Source organism: Oncorhynchus masou, chromosome 23 (genome assembly GCF_036934945.1).
Source record: "Oncorhynchus masou masou isolate Uvic2021 chromosome 23, UVic_Omas_1.1, whole genome shotgun sequence".
Taxonomy (NCBI): Eukaryota; Metazoa; Chordata; class Actinopteri; order Salmoniformes; family Salmonidae; genus Oncorhynchus; species Oncorhynchus masou.
Window position 1 is genome coordinate 9574020 of NC_088234.1, and position 16728 is coordinate 9590747.

Here is a 16728-nt window from a genome sequence, read left to right on the forward strand (position 1 = left end):
TGACTGGAGAAATAAGCTCATCAACAGTGTCTGCAGCAGACGTGATACCCTCTTGTCATGGTATTGAAATGCCTGCTCAACAAAACGGCCGACACAGACCGTGGGGTTAAAATTTGGAAAAGTACTCTACTAGAGGCTGTGAACAATGGATTCGGGGGCATTCTCTCTGAGCCTCTTTACTGTGTTGCCACCATGCTGGATGCTAGGTACAAGGACCGCTACCTCGGTGCAGACAAGAAACAGGGTTTACGTGAAATGTAACATACACAGCTGGACAAGATGGAAACAGACACAGTGACATTGTGCACCGAGGAAGAGAGGCCACGGACAGACAGACAGCTGAAACTACACTTCAGTTGTTTCATTCTCATATTCATGTATACATGATAATACATAATACATGTATGATCAAATTCTGGTTGAGAATGAAACTACTGAACAAATTAACGAATCAGCACAGCAAGTAAGTGAAATAAATAGGTTTTGATGTTTTACTGGTAATGGAGACATAAGTAAATGCCAAATAAATAACTTTTTGGTCAGTGTCACCTTTATTTAACTAGGCAAGTCAGTTAAGAACAAATTCTTACTCATAATGACGGCCCGACCCTGGCCAAACCAGGATGACGCTGGGCCAATTGTGCACCTCTCTATGGGACTCCCAATCACGGCCGGATGTGATACAACTTGGATTCGAACCGGGGACTGTAGTGACACCTCTTGCACAGAGATGCAGTGCCTTAGACCACTGAGTCCATGTGTATGTGTGTTAACTCTAACTGTACTAGAATGCTTAAAAGTCCGCAAAAATATGTAATATTGGTTATCGGTATCGGCCAAAAATGTCATATCGGTGCACCCCTAGTTTGATCATTACCTCATCATTCAAATCAAACTTTATTTACATACAATGTTTTACGACAGTAAATCCATCAGAGATCTATTTGCCAGTTTATGCATGGTTAGGCTCTGCTTGACACCGACACTTCTCCTGTGTGAGTCCGGATATGTGCAATTAGATGCTCCTTGCGAATGAAGCCTTTACCGCAGTCACCACAGCTAAATGGTTTCTCTCCTGTGTGAGTCAGTATGTGTCTCCTTAGGTCCCCTTTCTGATTGAAGCTTTTACAGCAAAAATGACAGCTGAATGGTTTCTCTCCTCTGTGAATGCGTATATGTCTGGTTAAGTGCTCCTTGCGATTGAAGCGTTTCCCGCAGTCACCACAGCTAAACGGTTTCTCTCCTGTGTGAATCTTCATGTGCATGGACAGATTTCCTTTTTGTTTGAAGGTCTTGCCACAAAAGGGGCAGATGCAGGGTTCCCCCATTGGTGCGTTGGGATCAAATGGTGGTCTGATGTCAAGCCCTACTAGGTCGCTGCTTACGGCTGAGCTGTGGCTGGAGGCATTGTTACGATTATATGGAAGGTCACAGGGAATGTCAAAACCCTTTAGGTGGGTCACAGTGCCAAAAGGTTTGAGATCCACTGGTTTAGAGTGACTCTCTCTGTTCTCCACAGTCTGGGTTTGGGGAAGAGTCAAGGACCAAAGTGGGTCCTCCTGATCACATTCACTTTTCACACAGGAAGGAGTGAATATGAACTCTATATCAGGCTCCAGCCCTTGAAACTGCTCTTCCTCCTGACTGGTCCTGACTTCCTCCTCTTCATCTATAATCAGTGTGGGCTCTGGGTCCTCCTGCCCCAGGCTGGGGCTCCACTCCTGCTCACAGTGCTGCTGCTCAGGGGGAACCTCCTCTTCAGAGACAGAGGGCTGCAGGGAGTCTGGAGGGAAGGAGAGGAGGAGCAGAGGTTATCTGAAGTGGCTTCAGAAAGTATTCACACCCCTTATTTTCCCCCAAAATTTTGTTGTGTTACAGCCGGAATTTCAAATGGATTTAATTGAGATTTTGTGTGGCCTACACACACAATACCCCATAATGTCAAAGTGGATGTTTCTAAACAAATTAATTAGAATTGAAAAGCTGAAATATCTTGAGTCGATAAGTATTCAACCCCTTTGTTACGGCAAAACTAAATAGGTTCAGGAGTAAAGATGTGCTTCACAAGTCACATAATAAGTTGCATGGACTCCCTTTGTGCAATAATGATGTTTAACATGATTTTTAATGACTACCTCATCTCTGTTCCCCACACATACAATTATCTGTAAGGTCCCTCAGTCGAGCAGTGAATTTAAAGCACAGATTCAACCACAAAGACCAGGGAGGTTTTCCAAAGCTTTGCAAAGAAGGGCACCTATTGGTAGATGAGTAAAACATTTTAAAAAGCAGATATTGGATATCCCTTTCCCTTTTTTGAATTTATTAATTACACTTTGGATGTGGTATCAATACACCCAGTCACTACAAAGATACAGGCGTCCTTCCTAACTCAGTTGCCGGAGAGGAAGGAAACCACTTAGGGATTTAACATGAGGCCAATGGTGACTTTAAAACAGCTACAGATTTTAATGGCTGTGATAGAAAAAAAAACTGAGGATTGATCAACACCACTGTAGCTTCTACCACAATACTAACCTAATTGACAGAGTGAAAAGAAGAATGCCTGTACAGAATACAAATATTCAGAAACATGCTTCCTGTTTGCAATAAGGCTCTAAAGTAAAACTGCAAAAAAGGAGGTATAGAAATTAACTTTATGTCCTGAACACAAAGCGTTATGTTTGGAGCAAATCCAACGCAACACATCACACTTCATATTTTCAAGCACGGTGGTGCATCATGTTATGGGTATGCTTGTCATCAGCAAGGACTCGGGAGTTTTTTTAGGATAAAAATAAACGGAATAGAGTTAAGCACCGGCAAAATCCTAGTGGAAAACCTGGTTCTGTCTGCTTTCCACCAGACACCGGGAGATGAATGCACCTTTCAGCAGGACAATAACCTGAAACACTTGCAAATCTGTGGCAAGAAAATGGCTTTCTAGCAACTATCAACAATCAAATTTATAGAGTTTGAATACTTAAAAAAAGAATAATGTGCAAATATTGTACAATCCAGGTGTGCAAAGCTCTTAGAGACTTACCCAGAAAGCCTCAGCTGTAATCGCCTCCAAAAGTGGTCCTAACATGTATTGACTCAGGGGTGTGAATACTTATGTAAATGAGATCTGTTTTCATTTTCAAAAAAATTGCAAACATTTCAAATAACATGTTTTCATTGTGTATAGATGGGTGAAGGCACTGTATATACCACATAATTAAATAGAACACTTGAATCATACATTTGGACTATACATTTATAAGAGCTATACAGCCTAGCAGATAGCTAGGGCCACCTTCTAGACAGACTGTATTCTATACAGCCTAGCAGATAGATAGGGCCACCTTCTAGACAGACTGTATTCTATACAGCCTAGCAGATAGCTAGGGCCACCTTTTAGACAGACTGTATTCTATACAGCCTAGCATTAGCTAGGGCCAGCTTCTAGACAGACTGTATTCTATACAGCCTAGCATTAGCTAGGGCCAGCTTCTAGACAGACTGTATTCTATACAGCCTAGCAGATAGATAGGGCCACCTTCTAGACAGACTGTATTCTATACAGCCTAGCAGATAGCTAGGGCCAGCTTCTAGACAGACTGTATTCTATACAGCCTAACAGATAGATAGGGCCAGCTTCTAGACAGACTGTATTCTATACAGCCTAACAGATAGATAGGGCCACCTTCTAGACAGACTGTATTCTAAACAGCCTAGCAGATAGCTAGGGCCACCTTCTAGACAGACTGTATTCTATACAGCCTAGCAGATAGCTAGGGCCACCTTCTAGACAGACTGTATTCTAAACAGCCTAGCAGATAGCTAGGGCCACCTTCTAGACAGACTGTATTCTATACAGCCTAGCAGATAGCGAGGGCCACCTTCTAGACAGAATGTATTCTAAACAGCCTAGCAGATAGCTAGGGCCACCTTCTAGACAGACTGTATCTCGGTCTAGCAGATAGCTAGGGCCACCTTCTAGACAGACTGGATTCTATACAGCCTAGCATTAGCTAGGGCCAGCTTCTAGACAGACTGGATTCTATACAGCCTAGTATTAGCTAGGGCCAGCTTCTAGACAGACTGTATTCTATACAGCCTAGCAGATAGCTAGGGCCACCTTCTAGACCAGGGGTGTCAAAGTCAAATGGACGGAGGGCCAAATAAAAAATTTAGCTACAAGCCGAGGGCCGGACTGTTCGAATGTTCATTGAAAATTTTTTAAATGACGCATATAGTCTAGTGAACCTAATTGAACCTACTGAAAACCTAACAAATATATTCCAATATGATCAGATAAATAAAGCAATATTTTCTTATGGCTCTGTCAGTAATCTTTAATTTTCAACAGACACAAAAGACAAATTTCCTTTATATAAAAATCCCCATAACATGAACATTAAATGAAAGAAACCGGTATTCAAGGCACCATCAGTAGCCTATATTTTCTATTTTAGCAAAAGTGGGCTAAATTTACTTCAAAGAAAAAAACAATAATAGCAATTTTCTATCATCCACTCAACTGAAATATTTTTAAAATATAATTGGATTGAAATACAATAAAATAAAGTGCAAAAATCTATTAATCAAAAACAACACTTTGTTTAAGGAGAAGTAACATGCAGTGAAAACAAATATTAAACTTTAACTTTTAAACTTGAACTGAGTAAAAACTCTAAATATGTGATTGCACAGTAATGTTCACTTGTTTGAGGTTGAGGGTGATACTTGGTGGTGTCCCATCTTTTCCACAAGTTCATCAATGTTCGGGGTAAGGCTCTGAGCTGAGGAAATCCTCAGAATTGAGTGGAGGTGTTCAGCAGTAAGTCGACTTCTGTGTGATGTTTTGTTCAGGTTCATCAAAGAAAAAAGTTGTTCACACAGGTATGTGCTGCCAAACATAGACAACGTTTGAGCAGCCTGGATGCGCAGCTGGGGCATTGTGTCGGGAGGAAACGGGCGAACTCCGCAGCACCCACTGCCGCATATTTTGCCCTCAGTGCATCATTGCATTGGAGGTCAATCAACTCCATTTGGAGGTTTGGTGGTGAGCTTTCCACGTCAACAGCAAATGGGTTACCGAGCAGTTCCAACCTGCTTTTTTGTGCTTCAAAGTCAGCAAATCGGCGTCGAAAGTCAGCGGCAAGCATACCTATTTTATCAGCCAACTGTGCGCTCGGGAACGCACTGGTAGAGAGCTTCTCTTTCATGGTCTGGCAGCTGGGAAAGTGGCTCAAATTTTCTTTCCGCATCTGCGTCTCCCACAGAGTCAGTTTGGTTTTAAATGCCTTCACTGTACTGTACATATCAGAGATGACATGATCCCGACCCTGCAGCTGCAAGTTCATTGCATTCAGATGACTCGTAATGTCACACAGAAAAGCCATTTCACACAGAAACATTTCGTCTCGGAGTTGTGTTGTGTCTTTCCCTTTGCTGTCCAAGAACAGACAAATCTCCTCACGAAGCTCGAAACATCTTTGAAGCACCTTTCCCTGGCTTAGCCATCGCACCTCTGTGTGATAAGGCAAATCACCATGCTCCGTTTCTAACTCCGTCAGAAATGCCTTGAACTGGCGGTGATTCAAACCTTTGGCTCTGATAAAGTTAACTGTGCGCGTGATGATGCTCATTACATGCTCCATTTTCAAGGCTTTACCGCACAACGCTTCCTGGTGTATGATACAATGATAAGCTGTCAGCTCACCTGTCGCGTTTTCCTCTTGCATCTTTTCCCGTATCCTCGCCACCAGTCCGCTCCTGTGTCCACACATCGCAGGTGCTCCGTCGGTTGTCAAACCCACGAGTTTTTCCCAAGGCAGCTCCATCTCATTTACACATCTTGACACCTCTTCATACAAATCATGCCCCGTAGTTGTGCCATGCATAGGACGTAAAGCCAAAAACTCCTCTGTCACGCTTAGGCTGGAGTCCACTCCGCGGATGAAAATTGACAACTGGGCAATGTCAGAAATGTCGGTGCTCTCATCCACAGCCAAGGAATATGCAATGAAATCTTTTCCCTTTTTCACAAGCTGCTCTTTTAGATTGATGGACAACTGGTCTACTCTCTCGGCAATGGTGTTTCTGCTCAGACTCACATTTAAAAAGAGTTGCCTTTTTTCTGGGCAAACTTCGTCACAAACTTTAATCATGCAGTTTTTGATGAAATCCCCTCCGTAAATGGCCGGGCTGATTTAGCGATCTCTTCTGCCAAAATAAAACTGGCCTTGACAGCAGCCTGGCCTTGTGATTTGGCTTTTTTGAACAGAGCCTGTCGAGATTTGAGGCCTCGTTTTAATTCCTCTGCCTTTTGTAGCCTTTGTTCCATGTCCATATTCTTGTTTTTGTCCGCGTGTTTCGTTTCATAATGTCGTCTCAGATTATACTCTTTCAGTACCGCCACACTTTCTCCACACAGAAGACACACAGGTTTTCCAGCTACCTCCGTGAACATATACTCCGACTCCCACCTTGTTTGAAACCCCGGTTCTCAGTGTCCACCTTCCGTTTTGCCATTTTTGATGGGTATCTGAAAGTTAATTTTACTGTGATGCTGACGACTGCTGTGGCAATAAATATTGAAATGAAGCAGCCTACTGCTCGGTGCGTCACCGTTGCATTGTGGGAAATGTAGTATTGGTGCGTGTAAAAGATCTGCGGGCTGCCGGCTTGCTGCGGTCTGCGGGCCGGTTCTAATAATAAATCAAGATCATCCCAGGGGCCGTAAAAAACCTTCTCGCGGGCCGGATGTGGCCCGCGGGCCTTGACTCTGACATATGTGTTCTAGACAGACTGTATCTCGGTCTAGCAGATAGCTAGGGCCAGCTTCTAGACAGACTGTATTCTATACAGCCTAGCAGATAGCTAGGGCCAGCTTCTAGACAGACTGTATTCTATACAGCCTAGCATTAGCTAGGGCCAGCTTCTAGACAGACTGTATTCTAAACAGCCTAGCAGATAGCTAGGGCCAGCTTCTAGACAGACTGTATCTCGGTCTAGCAGATAGCTAGGGCCAGCTTCTAGACAGACTGTGTTCTATACAGCCTAGCATTAGCTAGGGCCAGCTTCTAGACAGACTGTATTCTATACAGCCTAGCATTAGCTAGGGCCAGCTTCTAGACAGACTGTATTCTAAACAGCCTAGCAGCTAGCTAGGGCCAGCTTCTAGACAGACTGTATTCTATACAGCCTAGCAGATAGCTAGGGCCACCTTCTAGACAGACTGTATTCTAAACAGCCTAGCAGATAGCTAGGGCCAGCTTCTAGACAGACTGTATCTCGGTCTAGCAGATAGCTAGGGCCAGCTTCTAGACAGACTGTATTCTATACAGCCTAGCAGATAGATAGGGCCACCTTCTAGACAGACTGTATTCTATACAGCCTAACAGATAGATAGGGCCAGCTTCTAGACAGACTGTATTCTATACAGCCTAGCAGATAGCTAGGGCCAGCTTCTAGACAGACTGTATCTCGGTCTAGCAGATAGCTAGGGCCACCTTTTAGACAGACTGTATTCTATACAGCCTAGCAGATAGATAGGGCCACCTTCTAGACAGACTGGATTCTATACAGCCTAGCAGATAGATAGGGCCACCTTCTAGACAGAATGTATTCTATACAGCCTAGCAGATAGATAGGGCCAGCTTCTAGACAGACTGTATTCTAAACAGCCTAGCAGCTAGCTAGGGCCAGCTTCTAGACAGACTGTATCTCGGTCTAGCAGATAGATAGGGCCAGCTTCTAGACAGACTGTATTCTATACAGCCTAGCAGATAGATAGGGCCACCTTCTAGACAGACTGTATTCTATACAGCCTAGCAGATAGCTAGGGCCAGCTTCTAGACAGACTGTATCTCGGTCTAGCAGATAGCTAGGGCCACCTTTTAGACAGACTGTATTCTATACAGCCTAGCAGATAGATAGGGCCACCTTCTAGACAGACTGGATTCTATACAGCCTAGCAGATAGATAGGGCCACCTTCTAGACAGAATGTATTCTATACAGCCTAGCAGATAGATAGGGCCAGCTTCTAGACAGACTGTATTCTAAACAGCCTAGCAGCTAGCTAGGGCCAGCTTCTAGACAGACTGTATCTCGGTCTAGCAGATAGATAGGGCCAGCTTCTAGACAGACTGTATTCTATACAGCCTAGCAGATAGATAGGGCCACCTTCTAGACAGACTGTATCTCGGTCTAGCAGATAGATAGGGCCACCTTCTAGACAGACTGTATCTCGGTCTAGCAGATAGATAGGGCCAGCTTCTAGACAGACTGTATCTCGGTCTAGCAGATAGATAGGGCCACCTTCTAGACAGACTGTATCTCGGTCTAGCAGATAGCTAGGGCCACCTTCTAGACAGACTGTATTCTATACAGCCTAGCAGATAGATAGGGCCAGCTTCTAGACAGACTGTATTCTATACAGTCTAGCAGATAGATAGGGCCACCTTCTAGACAGACTGTATCTCGGTCTAGCAGATAGATAGGGCCAGCTTCTAGACAGACTGTATCTCGGTCTAGCAGATAGCTAGGGCCAGCTTCTAGACAGACTGTATCTCGGTCTAGCAGATAGATAGGGCCACCTTCTAGACAGACTGTATCTCGGTCTAGCAGATAGATAGGGCCAGCTTCTAGACAGACTGTATTCTATACAGCCTAGCAGATAGCGAGGGCCACCTTCTAGACAGACTGTATCTCGGTCTAGCAGTACAACACCAGCCCACTGTGGGACGTATTCACCATCCTGTGTCTGTTTGCTTTTCCCCCGTCGGAGGGTATATCTGTGGTTGATGGACGTTTCTGATAAGGAAAGCGTAGTTTTAATTGCAGAGTGGTGCCCAGGAAATAATAAATTATTAGATGCTAACACACCCCTCTCCCCCTCCTCCAAACCAAAACCAAACATGGATGTTAACGTTTACACTAGGGTTGCAAAGGGTCGGTAACTTTCCGGAAATTTTCCATGGGGAGTTAAGCCCTGGGAATTCTGGGAATTTTACTTAAATTCATTTAAAAAAGTTAGCTTATAACAGTGAACCTTTTTTTGTGGAATACACAAGGCAATTCTAGGTCTTGTGGCATATTTTGGTTAAACAATCCCCAGTTCAATGGAATTGCAACCCTCTGCATGAGTCAATCACCACCTTCCGGAGACACCTGAAACCCCACCTCTTTAAGGAATACCTAGGATAAAGTAATCCTTCTCACCCCCCCCCTTAAATGATTTAGATGCACTATTGTAAAGTGGCTGTTCCACTGGATGTCATAAGGTGAATTCACCAATTTGTAAGTCGCTCTGGATAAGAGCGTCTGCCAAATGACTTAAATGTAAATGTAAAATGTAATGCACATTGCATTCTTCCATCACATGTACAGCTGATACTCAAGATCTTGCACACTAATGAGATGCTATTGAGCCCACACTACTACACTGTCTGAGTCAAGGACCACGTTCTTTCTGGTAGGTTTTGATTACAATACTGGGCGGGGTGAATATATTTTATTTGACATACATTATTTTTTTGTTAACTAGTAAATAGTAGCCTACAGCAAAGTGTGTGTAAGTCATTTCTAACTTGTTAACCATGTGGGTTTTAGCTTGCTTGAGCCTGCTAACCAATGAGTGTTAATTCACCTGTTTCCATACATGTTTCATTTTAAAACATTTATCTGTATTTATCTATACATGAGAGAGAAAAAAATACTCCTTTTTTCCTAATCTTTACAGGAAAATGGCATCGGCACTATCTAATGTGTGGAGACATTTCACTGCAGCTAATGTAGAAGGAAAAGCTGTGTATAATTGCAAATACTGTGCCAAGTCATATGTGAAGAGTGCAACAAAGATGTAGAATCATCTGGCCAATTGCATAAAGTTCTCTCAGCGCTCACAACAAGCAACCTCTGACAAAAGTCCCACTACTTCTATTCGAGGTGAAAATTTGTAAGTCGCTCTGGATAAGAGCGTCTGCTAAATGACTTAAATGTAAATGTAAATGTAAAATGATGAATCAGACACCTTATCGATAGCAACAGCTCATGGTCCTCCTGGAATCAGAAGTTTTTTTGATTCAATGAAGGAACGTAGTCCGAGAAATGCTGTCTTACTCGAGCTGTGTATGCAACTGGTTCACCTCTGATGCTCACAGGCAATGTGTATTGAAAGAGATTTCTGAATGTTCTTCACCCAGCATACACCCCTCCAACCAGACATGCTTTATGTACTCATTTGCTGGATTCAGAGTTCAAGTGAAGGTCAAGCAAATCATAGAGAAAGCAAGACTGTATTGCAATCATCTTTGATGGGTGGTCGAATGTTCGTGGGCAAGGAATAATTAACTACATCATCTCCACCCCTCAACCAGTATTCTACAAGAGCAGAGACACAAGGGACAACAGACACGATCTCTACATTGCAGATGAGCTGAAGGCAGTCATCAATGACCTTGGACCACCGAAGGTATTTGCGCTGGTGACAGAAAATGCTGCGAACATGAAGGCTGCTTGATCTAAAGTGGAGGAGTCCTACCCTCACATTCAATCATTGGCTGTGCTGCTCAAGCATTGAAGAGAGCCAAGGAAATGGTTTGGTATGTGAAGGGTCATCAGGTTAGAGCAGCAATCTACCTCACCAAGCAAAGTGAGAAGAATAAGAGCACCACATTGTTGCTGCTCAGCAACACCCGTTGGGATGGTGTTGTCATCATGTTTGACAGTTTCCTGGAGGGGAAGGAGTCTCTCCAAGAAATGGCCATATCACAGTCTGTCGATATGGACAGCCCCATCAAGAGGATCCTCCTGGATGATGTATTTTGGGAGAGAGTGGTAAGCGGCCTGAAACTCCTGACACCTATAGCAGTAGCCATTGCATGGATTGAGGGTGACAATGCCATCCTATCTGATATTCAGACTCTGCTTGCAGATGTAAGAGAAGAAATCCAAACTGCCCTGCCCACTTCACTGTTGCTCTAAGCAGAGGAAACTGCAGTTCTACATCAAAAAGTGTCCAGACTTCTGCCTGAAGCCCATACACGCCGCAGCGTACATGTTGGACCCCAAGTATGCTGGCATTAGCATCCTATCTGGTGCAGAGATCAACAAGGCCTATGGTGTCATCACTACCGTGTCTCGCCACCTTGGCCTGGATGAGGGCAAGGTTCTAGACAGTCTGGCAAAGTACATTTTCAAGCAAGGGCTTTGGGATGGAGATGCAATATGACAGTCGTGCCAACATCTCATCAGCCACCTGGTGGAAGGGACTTGGTGGGTCTGAGGCTCTTTCCCCTGCTGCCTCCATCATCCTACAAATCCCACCAACATCACAGTGCAATTGGTCCTTGTGTGGGGACACACACACCAAAGCACGCAAAAGGCGGACCAATACAAGGGTTGAAATTGGTGGCCATTTGGGCAAATTTGAGGCTTTTTGAGCCTGACAACGAGCCTTCCTCAACAAGGTTGGAAAGTGACAGTGAAGATGAGGCCTCAGTCTGATGTTCAAGAGGTGGACATTGAGGAGGTCCAGGGAGAAGACATGGAAGTCTGAGAGGAAGACAACCAAAGCTTTAGTTTCTAGAGTATCATTTTACAACAAATGTATGTTGAAAATGTTTTTGGGAGACGTGATGTATCATTGGGGATCATTCAATATTCCCTTTCTTTTGTTCTGTGAAATCGTCCCATGTGAAGAGTCAACTCATTTAATTAAAGTTCAAATAGTATTTTTTTTTTCTACTGGAAGGATTTAATCATTTGTAATTGTCTATTTATGACAAGATAAAAGGTTTATTTTTCTGTCTCCATATGATATGATAAATATATTGAATGCAAAAAACATCTACATTTAAGTGGTAATCATATTAATTCCCATATATTCCTGTTAATTCTCATAAATTCCCGTTAATTCACATGCAAAGTTTTCTGTATATTCCCCTAAATGAGCAATCCTAGTTTGCGCCCACTCTTCGTTCTACTTCCTGTCTGAAGCAAATACAATGTCTGTCGAGAAGCTGGACTAAGTTATGCCCCTGCCTATATCCCATTTCAATCAGCTTTTTGTGACAAAGACAACTATTTAATCATACCCAGTTAAAGTGGTAGTAGTGGCTATTGTTTTTTAACCTTGAGGAATATTTTTTATCATAGCCCAAAGGTTTATTCAATTCTTCAAATGTTTCATGACTTTGTCAATCAACTTGTTCTTAATGAATCTTAATCATTGTTTAATGTTTCTGTATCAATAATGGACTTTGAAAAAAAAGGTCCGTTGGGGTCATTTTGACCCCAGGCAAAACATCTAATTCCGCGTATAGTATTTTGATAAATAGGACCTTCATTTGACTCCAGGTTTCTCTGGAGACATCATTACAAGGTTATCCATACCACCAGAGGGAGGAGGGGACCTGTATTAGTGATTTTTTACCAGATAGACAAATCATCAGCAGATAAATAAACAGAGTACTCAAAACATTAGGAACACCTTCCTAAATATTGAGGAGAGGAGCCAGGTTAAATAAGGATTTTTAAGCCTTGAGGCAATTGAGACATGGATTGACTATGTGTGCCATTCAGAGGGTGAATGGGCAAGACAAAATATTGAAGTGCCTTTGAACAGGGTGTGGTATTTTGAGTGTGTCAAGAACTGCAATACTCCTATTTTTTTCACACTCAACAGTTTCCCGTGTGTATCAAGAAAGGTCCAGCACCCAAAAGGACATCCAACCAGTTTGACACAACTGTGGGAAGCATTGGAGTCAACATGGGCCAGCATCCCTGTGGAACAATTTAGACACTTTGTAGAGCCCATGTCCCGACGAATTGAGGCTGTTCTGAAGGCAACTCAATATTGCAAGGTGTTCCTAATGTTTTGTACACTCAGTGTAACTACAGTGCCTTGCGAAAGTATTCGGCCCCCTTGAACTTTGCGACCTTTTGCCACATTTCAGGCTTCAAACATAAAGATATAAAACTGTATTTTTTTTGGGAAGAATCAACAACAAGTGGGACAAAATCATGAAGTGGAACGACATTTATTGGATATTTCAAACTTTTTTAACAAATCAAAAACTGTAAAATTGGGCGTGCAAAATTATTCAGCCCCCTTAAGTTAATACTTTGTAGCGCCACCTTTTGCTGCGATTACAGCTGTAAGTCACTTGGGGTATGTCTCTATGTAGCGCCACCTTTTGCTGCGATTACAGCTGTAAGTCGCTTGGGGTATGTCTCTATCAGTTTTGCACATTGAGAGACTGAATTTTTTTTCCCATTCCTCCTTGCAAAACAGCTCGAGCTCAGTGAGGTTGGATGGAGAGCATTTGTGAACAGCAGTTTTCAGTTTTTTCCACAGATTCTCGATTGGATTCAGGTCTGAAAAAATACAGTTTTATATCGTTATGTTTGAAGCCTGAAATGTGGCAAAAGGTCGCAAAGTTCAAGGGGGCCGAATACTTTCGCAAGGCACTGCATATACAGTATGCAGATGGTGGCAGTATGCAGATGGTGGCAGTATGCAGATGGTGGTGTGTAGAGACAGTATGGACACTCTTTTGGAGAGATTTGAAACCCAAATTGGTCTACACGGACACGTTCTGGCCTGGTTTAGATCTTATCTGTCGGAAAGATATCAGTTTGTCTCTGTGAATGGTTTGTCCTCTGACAAATCAACTGTAAATTTCAGTGTTCCTCAAGGTTCCGTTTTTAGGACCACTATTGTTTTCACTATATATTTTACCTCTTGGTGATGTCATTCAGAAACATAATGTTAACTTTCACTGCTATGCGGATGACACACAGCTGTACATTTCGATGAAACCTGGTGAAGCCCCTGAATTGCCCTCCCTTGAAACCTGTGTTTCAGACATAAGGAAGTGGATGGCTGCAAATGTTCAACTTTTAAACACTGACAAAACAGAGATGCTAGTTCTAGGTCCCAAGAAACAAAGAGATCTTCTGTTGAATCTGACAATTAATCTTAATGGTTGTACAGTCGTCTCAAATAAAATTGTGAAAGACCTCTGCGTTACTCTGGACCCTGATCTCTCTTTTGACGAACATATCAAGACTGTTTCAAGGACAGCTTTTTTCCATCTACGTAACATTGCAAAAATCTGAAACTTTCTGTCCAAAAATTATGCAGAAAAATTAATCCATGCTTTTGTCACTTCTAGGTTAGACTACTGCAATGCTCTACTTTCCGGCTACCCGGATAAAGCACTAAATAAACTTCAGTTTGTGCTAAACACGGCTGCTAGAATCTTGACTAGAACCAAAAAATGTGATCATATTACTCCAGTGTTTGCCTCTCTGCACTGGCTTTCTGTTAAGGCAAGGGCTGATTTAAAGGTTTTACTGCTAACCTGCAAAGCATTACATGGGCTTGCTCCTACCTATCTTTCCGATTTGGTCCTGCCGTACATACCTACACGTACGCTACGGTCACAAGACCCAGGCCTCCTAACTGTCCCTAGAACTTTTAAGCAAACAGCTGGAGGCAGGGCTTTCTCCTATAGAGCTCCATTTTTATAGAATGGTCTGCCAACACATGTGAGAGACGCAAACTCGGTCTCAACCTTTAAGGATTGAAGACTCTTCTCTTCAGTAGGTCCTATGATTGAGTGTAGTCTGGCCCATGAGTGTGAAGGTGAACGGAAAGGCACTGGAGCAACGAACCGCCCTTGAAAAGCAGACTGAACCAGGTTGTAAATAAAACGAGGGTGCATTACACACGGCAATGGATATTCCCACCCTGAGTCCCGGCCTGCTCTGCTCTTGCTGATAAAAACAGTTTTATTGTGTGCTGCTTAACCAATGGCTGTGCTGTGTAAGCCTACAGTGGAAGGTCGGGAATAGAGTCTAAGGCTTCTTACACGTTTTTTTGTTGATTGATTAGGCCTAGTTCCAAAAAAATCCTCTGTGTAATCACAGCATTTGCAGATGTTTTAACAAAACAATTTTGTGGTAAGTTGACCTCGTTTTTTTTACATTTTGAAAAAGTTGTAGACATATTCCTATGAAGTTTGATCTATAATTGTTTTTTAAATATACAAGTAGGAAACCCTTAAGATAAATAATCCACTTTTTTTTTGAGTAAAGTAGTAATATGTTGGATGAGCAACTTCACTAGCAGTAAATGCTAGCCAGATAGTAACTTTACTACCAGATCATCTGAGGTAAAATACATCAAAAAGATAATGTAACTTAATTGCAGTTGCAAATGTTTCCACTAGCTAGCTATGTTTTTAAGAGAGCGCTTTTCAATTGGCCTCGCTCCCTGTTTTCAGTCACAGGTGGGGACTGGATTAGGTGTGAGCAGTGCAGGAGATGGGCTCATGAGTTGCTCCAATTTGACTGGGGATAGCTTTATTTGCGACCATGTAAATGTGATATTTCAGTCTTATTTTTTTGTAGAGCACCACTGATTTGAAGGGGGGTAACTAAAAAGTGTAAACTGTAACTGTGGACATTTATTTCCCTTAATAGTTTATTTACCTAAGCGTGAGCTTCCTCCACATACCAGATTAATCAAACCCCCTCTATATTAGCCCACACAGCTACAAGGGTCCACTTTCATGCCAGGTTTAAGACCTCATATTGAAACTCAGAGAACCCAACCGATGAAATATACAATCTTCCAATTATCAACTTCGGTTTAGAGACAAGCTTCATGAAACCTCTAAAAAAAGGGCGGCTCAATTTACCCCCACTCTGCCCTAGGTGGTAATATCTCTCTAGAAGCTGACCCGTCGTCCGTATTGTGAAACAATTTTAATATTAAAGTAAGATATGAATAGAGAAAGCTGATCTGAGAGCAGGGCTGACTTTCTTTCGATCCTATATGTCGTCCTAACGACGCACGAGTGAACGTTCTCTCTGCTTGGTGTTTTTGGAACCGTATGTTCTAGGAAGGTTGTCACAAGTTACCACATCCACAAAGTCCTAAACCCCGCCCATTTCTTCAATTTTTCTACTTAAAAACGTTATTTTAAACCTAACATTAACCACAGTGCTAACCTTAAATGAAGACCAAAAATCAAATGTTGGTTTTCATGCATTTTTACGATATAGCCAATTTTTACTTTGTGGCTGTGGTAACTAGTAGAAACCTTGGAACGATGCATCTTAAAAACACTCGGAAGCTTAAATTCCATCGCTTTTGCAAAACCGGGCCTTCAACTACAACTAGCTATCAGTAGATCTGCATACTAACCTATTCTACATAGTTTTATCTCCGGTGTGATTCGATTCCGCAGCAGTCTCCGTAGCCGATCATTCTCCTCCTGGTACTCCACCACCGTTTTCTCAACTGCCCCGAAAATCTCCACAGCAGCCGCCGTTAAACGCTCATTTAAAAACAAACGCAACAATTGTAGTTTAGACATTTTCAGTCGAATGAGTTGGGTGGCCTATTTAGTTCAGTCAGTATGTCTTATTTTCACTCCACTAAATTATTGCCAAAACAAACTCGTTTCTAATCCTACTTCCGTGTTCTAGTCAAGGAATCTTACAAAATCGTTTGTTCTAATGGCTGGCGAGCCCAGAAAAACACAACAGCGCCGCCAGCTAGGTGGGAGTTGAATCCAGTGCAAAGCAGTTTACAGACCAGTTGAAAAGGAAAACGATAACAACACAGTAGCGGTGCGTGGGTAAAATCACATGGGAAGCCAATCCAGGGGGAAAAAAGCCATATTTCAACCGGTGTGTGGTGATAATGACGTTGTTTGCTC

General features: G+C 42.7%; 1 protein-coding gene across 1 annotated transcript; it reads right to left on the reverse strand.

Annotated features, from left to right (window-relative positions):
* Positions 1 to 530: 530 nt before the first annotated feature.
* LOC135510279 (zinc finger protein 133-like) lies at positions 531 to 16499 on the reverse strand. Its single transcript, XM_064931087.1, has 2 exons — positions 16212 to 16499; positions 531 to 1783 (listed from the first exon to the last, which is right to left on the reverse strand). The coding sequence occupies exons 1-2, from the start codon at positions 16381 to 16383 to the stop codon at positions 963 to 965; spliced, it is 993 nt and encodes a 330-aa protein (XP_064787159.1). The 5' UTR covers positions 16384 to 16499; the 3' UTR covers positions 531 to 962.
* Between the last annotated feature and the right edge of the window lie 229 nt (positions 16500 to 16728).

What these genes read in the sequence shown, in the direction of transcription:
- LOC135510279 (XM_064931087.1), bottom strand. Translation starts at nt 16,383, where the DNA reads ATGTCTAAACTACAATTGTTGCGTTTGTTTTTAAATGAGCGTTTAACG. An exon ending in GATAAAACTATGTAGAATAG is followed by an intron (nt 1,784 to 16,211) that starts GTTAGTATGCAG and finishes CCTTCCCTCCAG; the next exon opens with ACTCCCTGCAGCCCTCTGTC.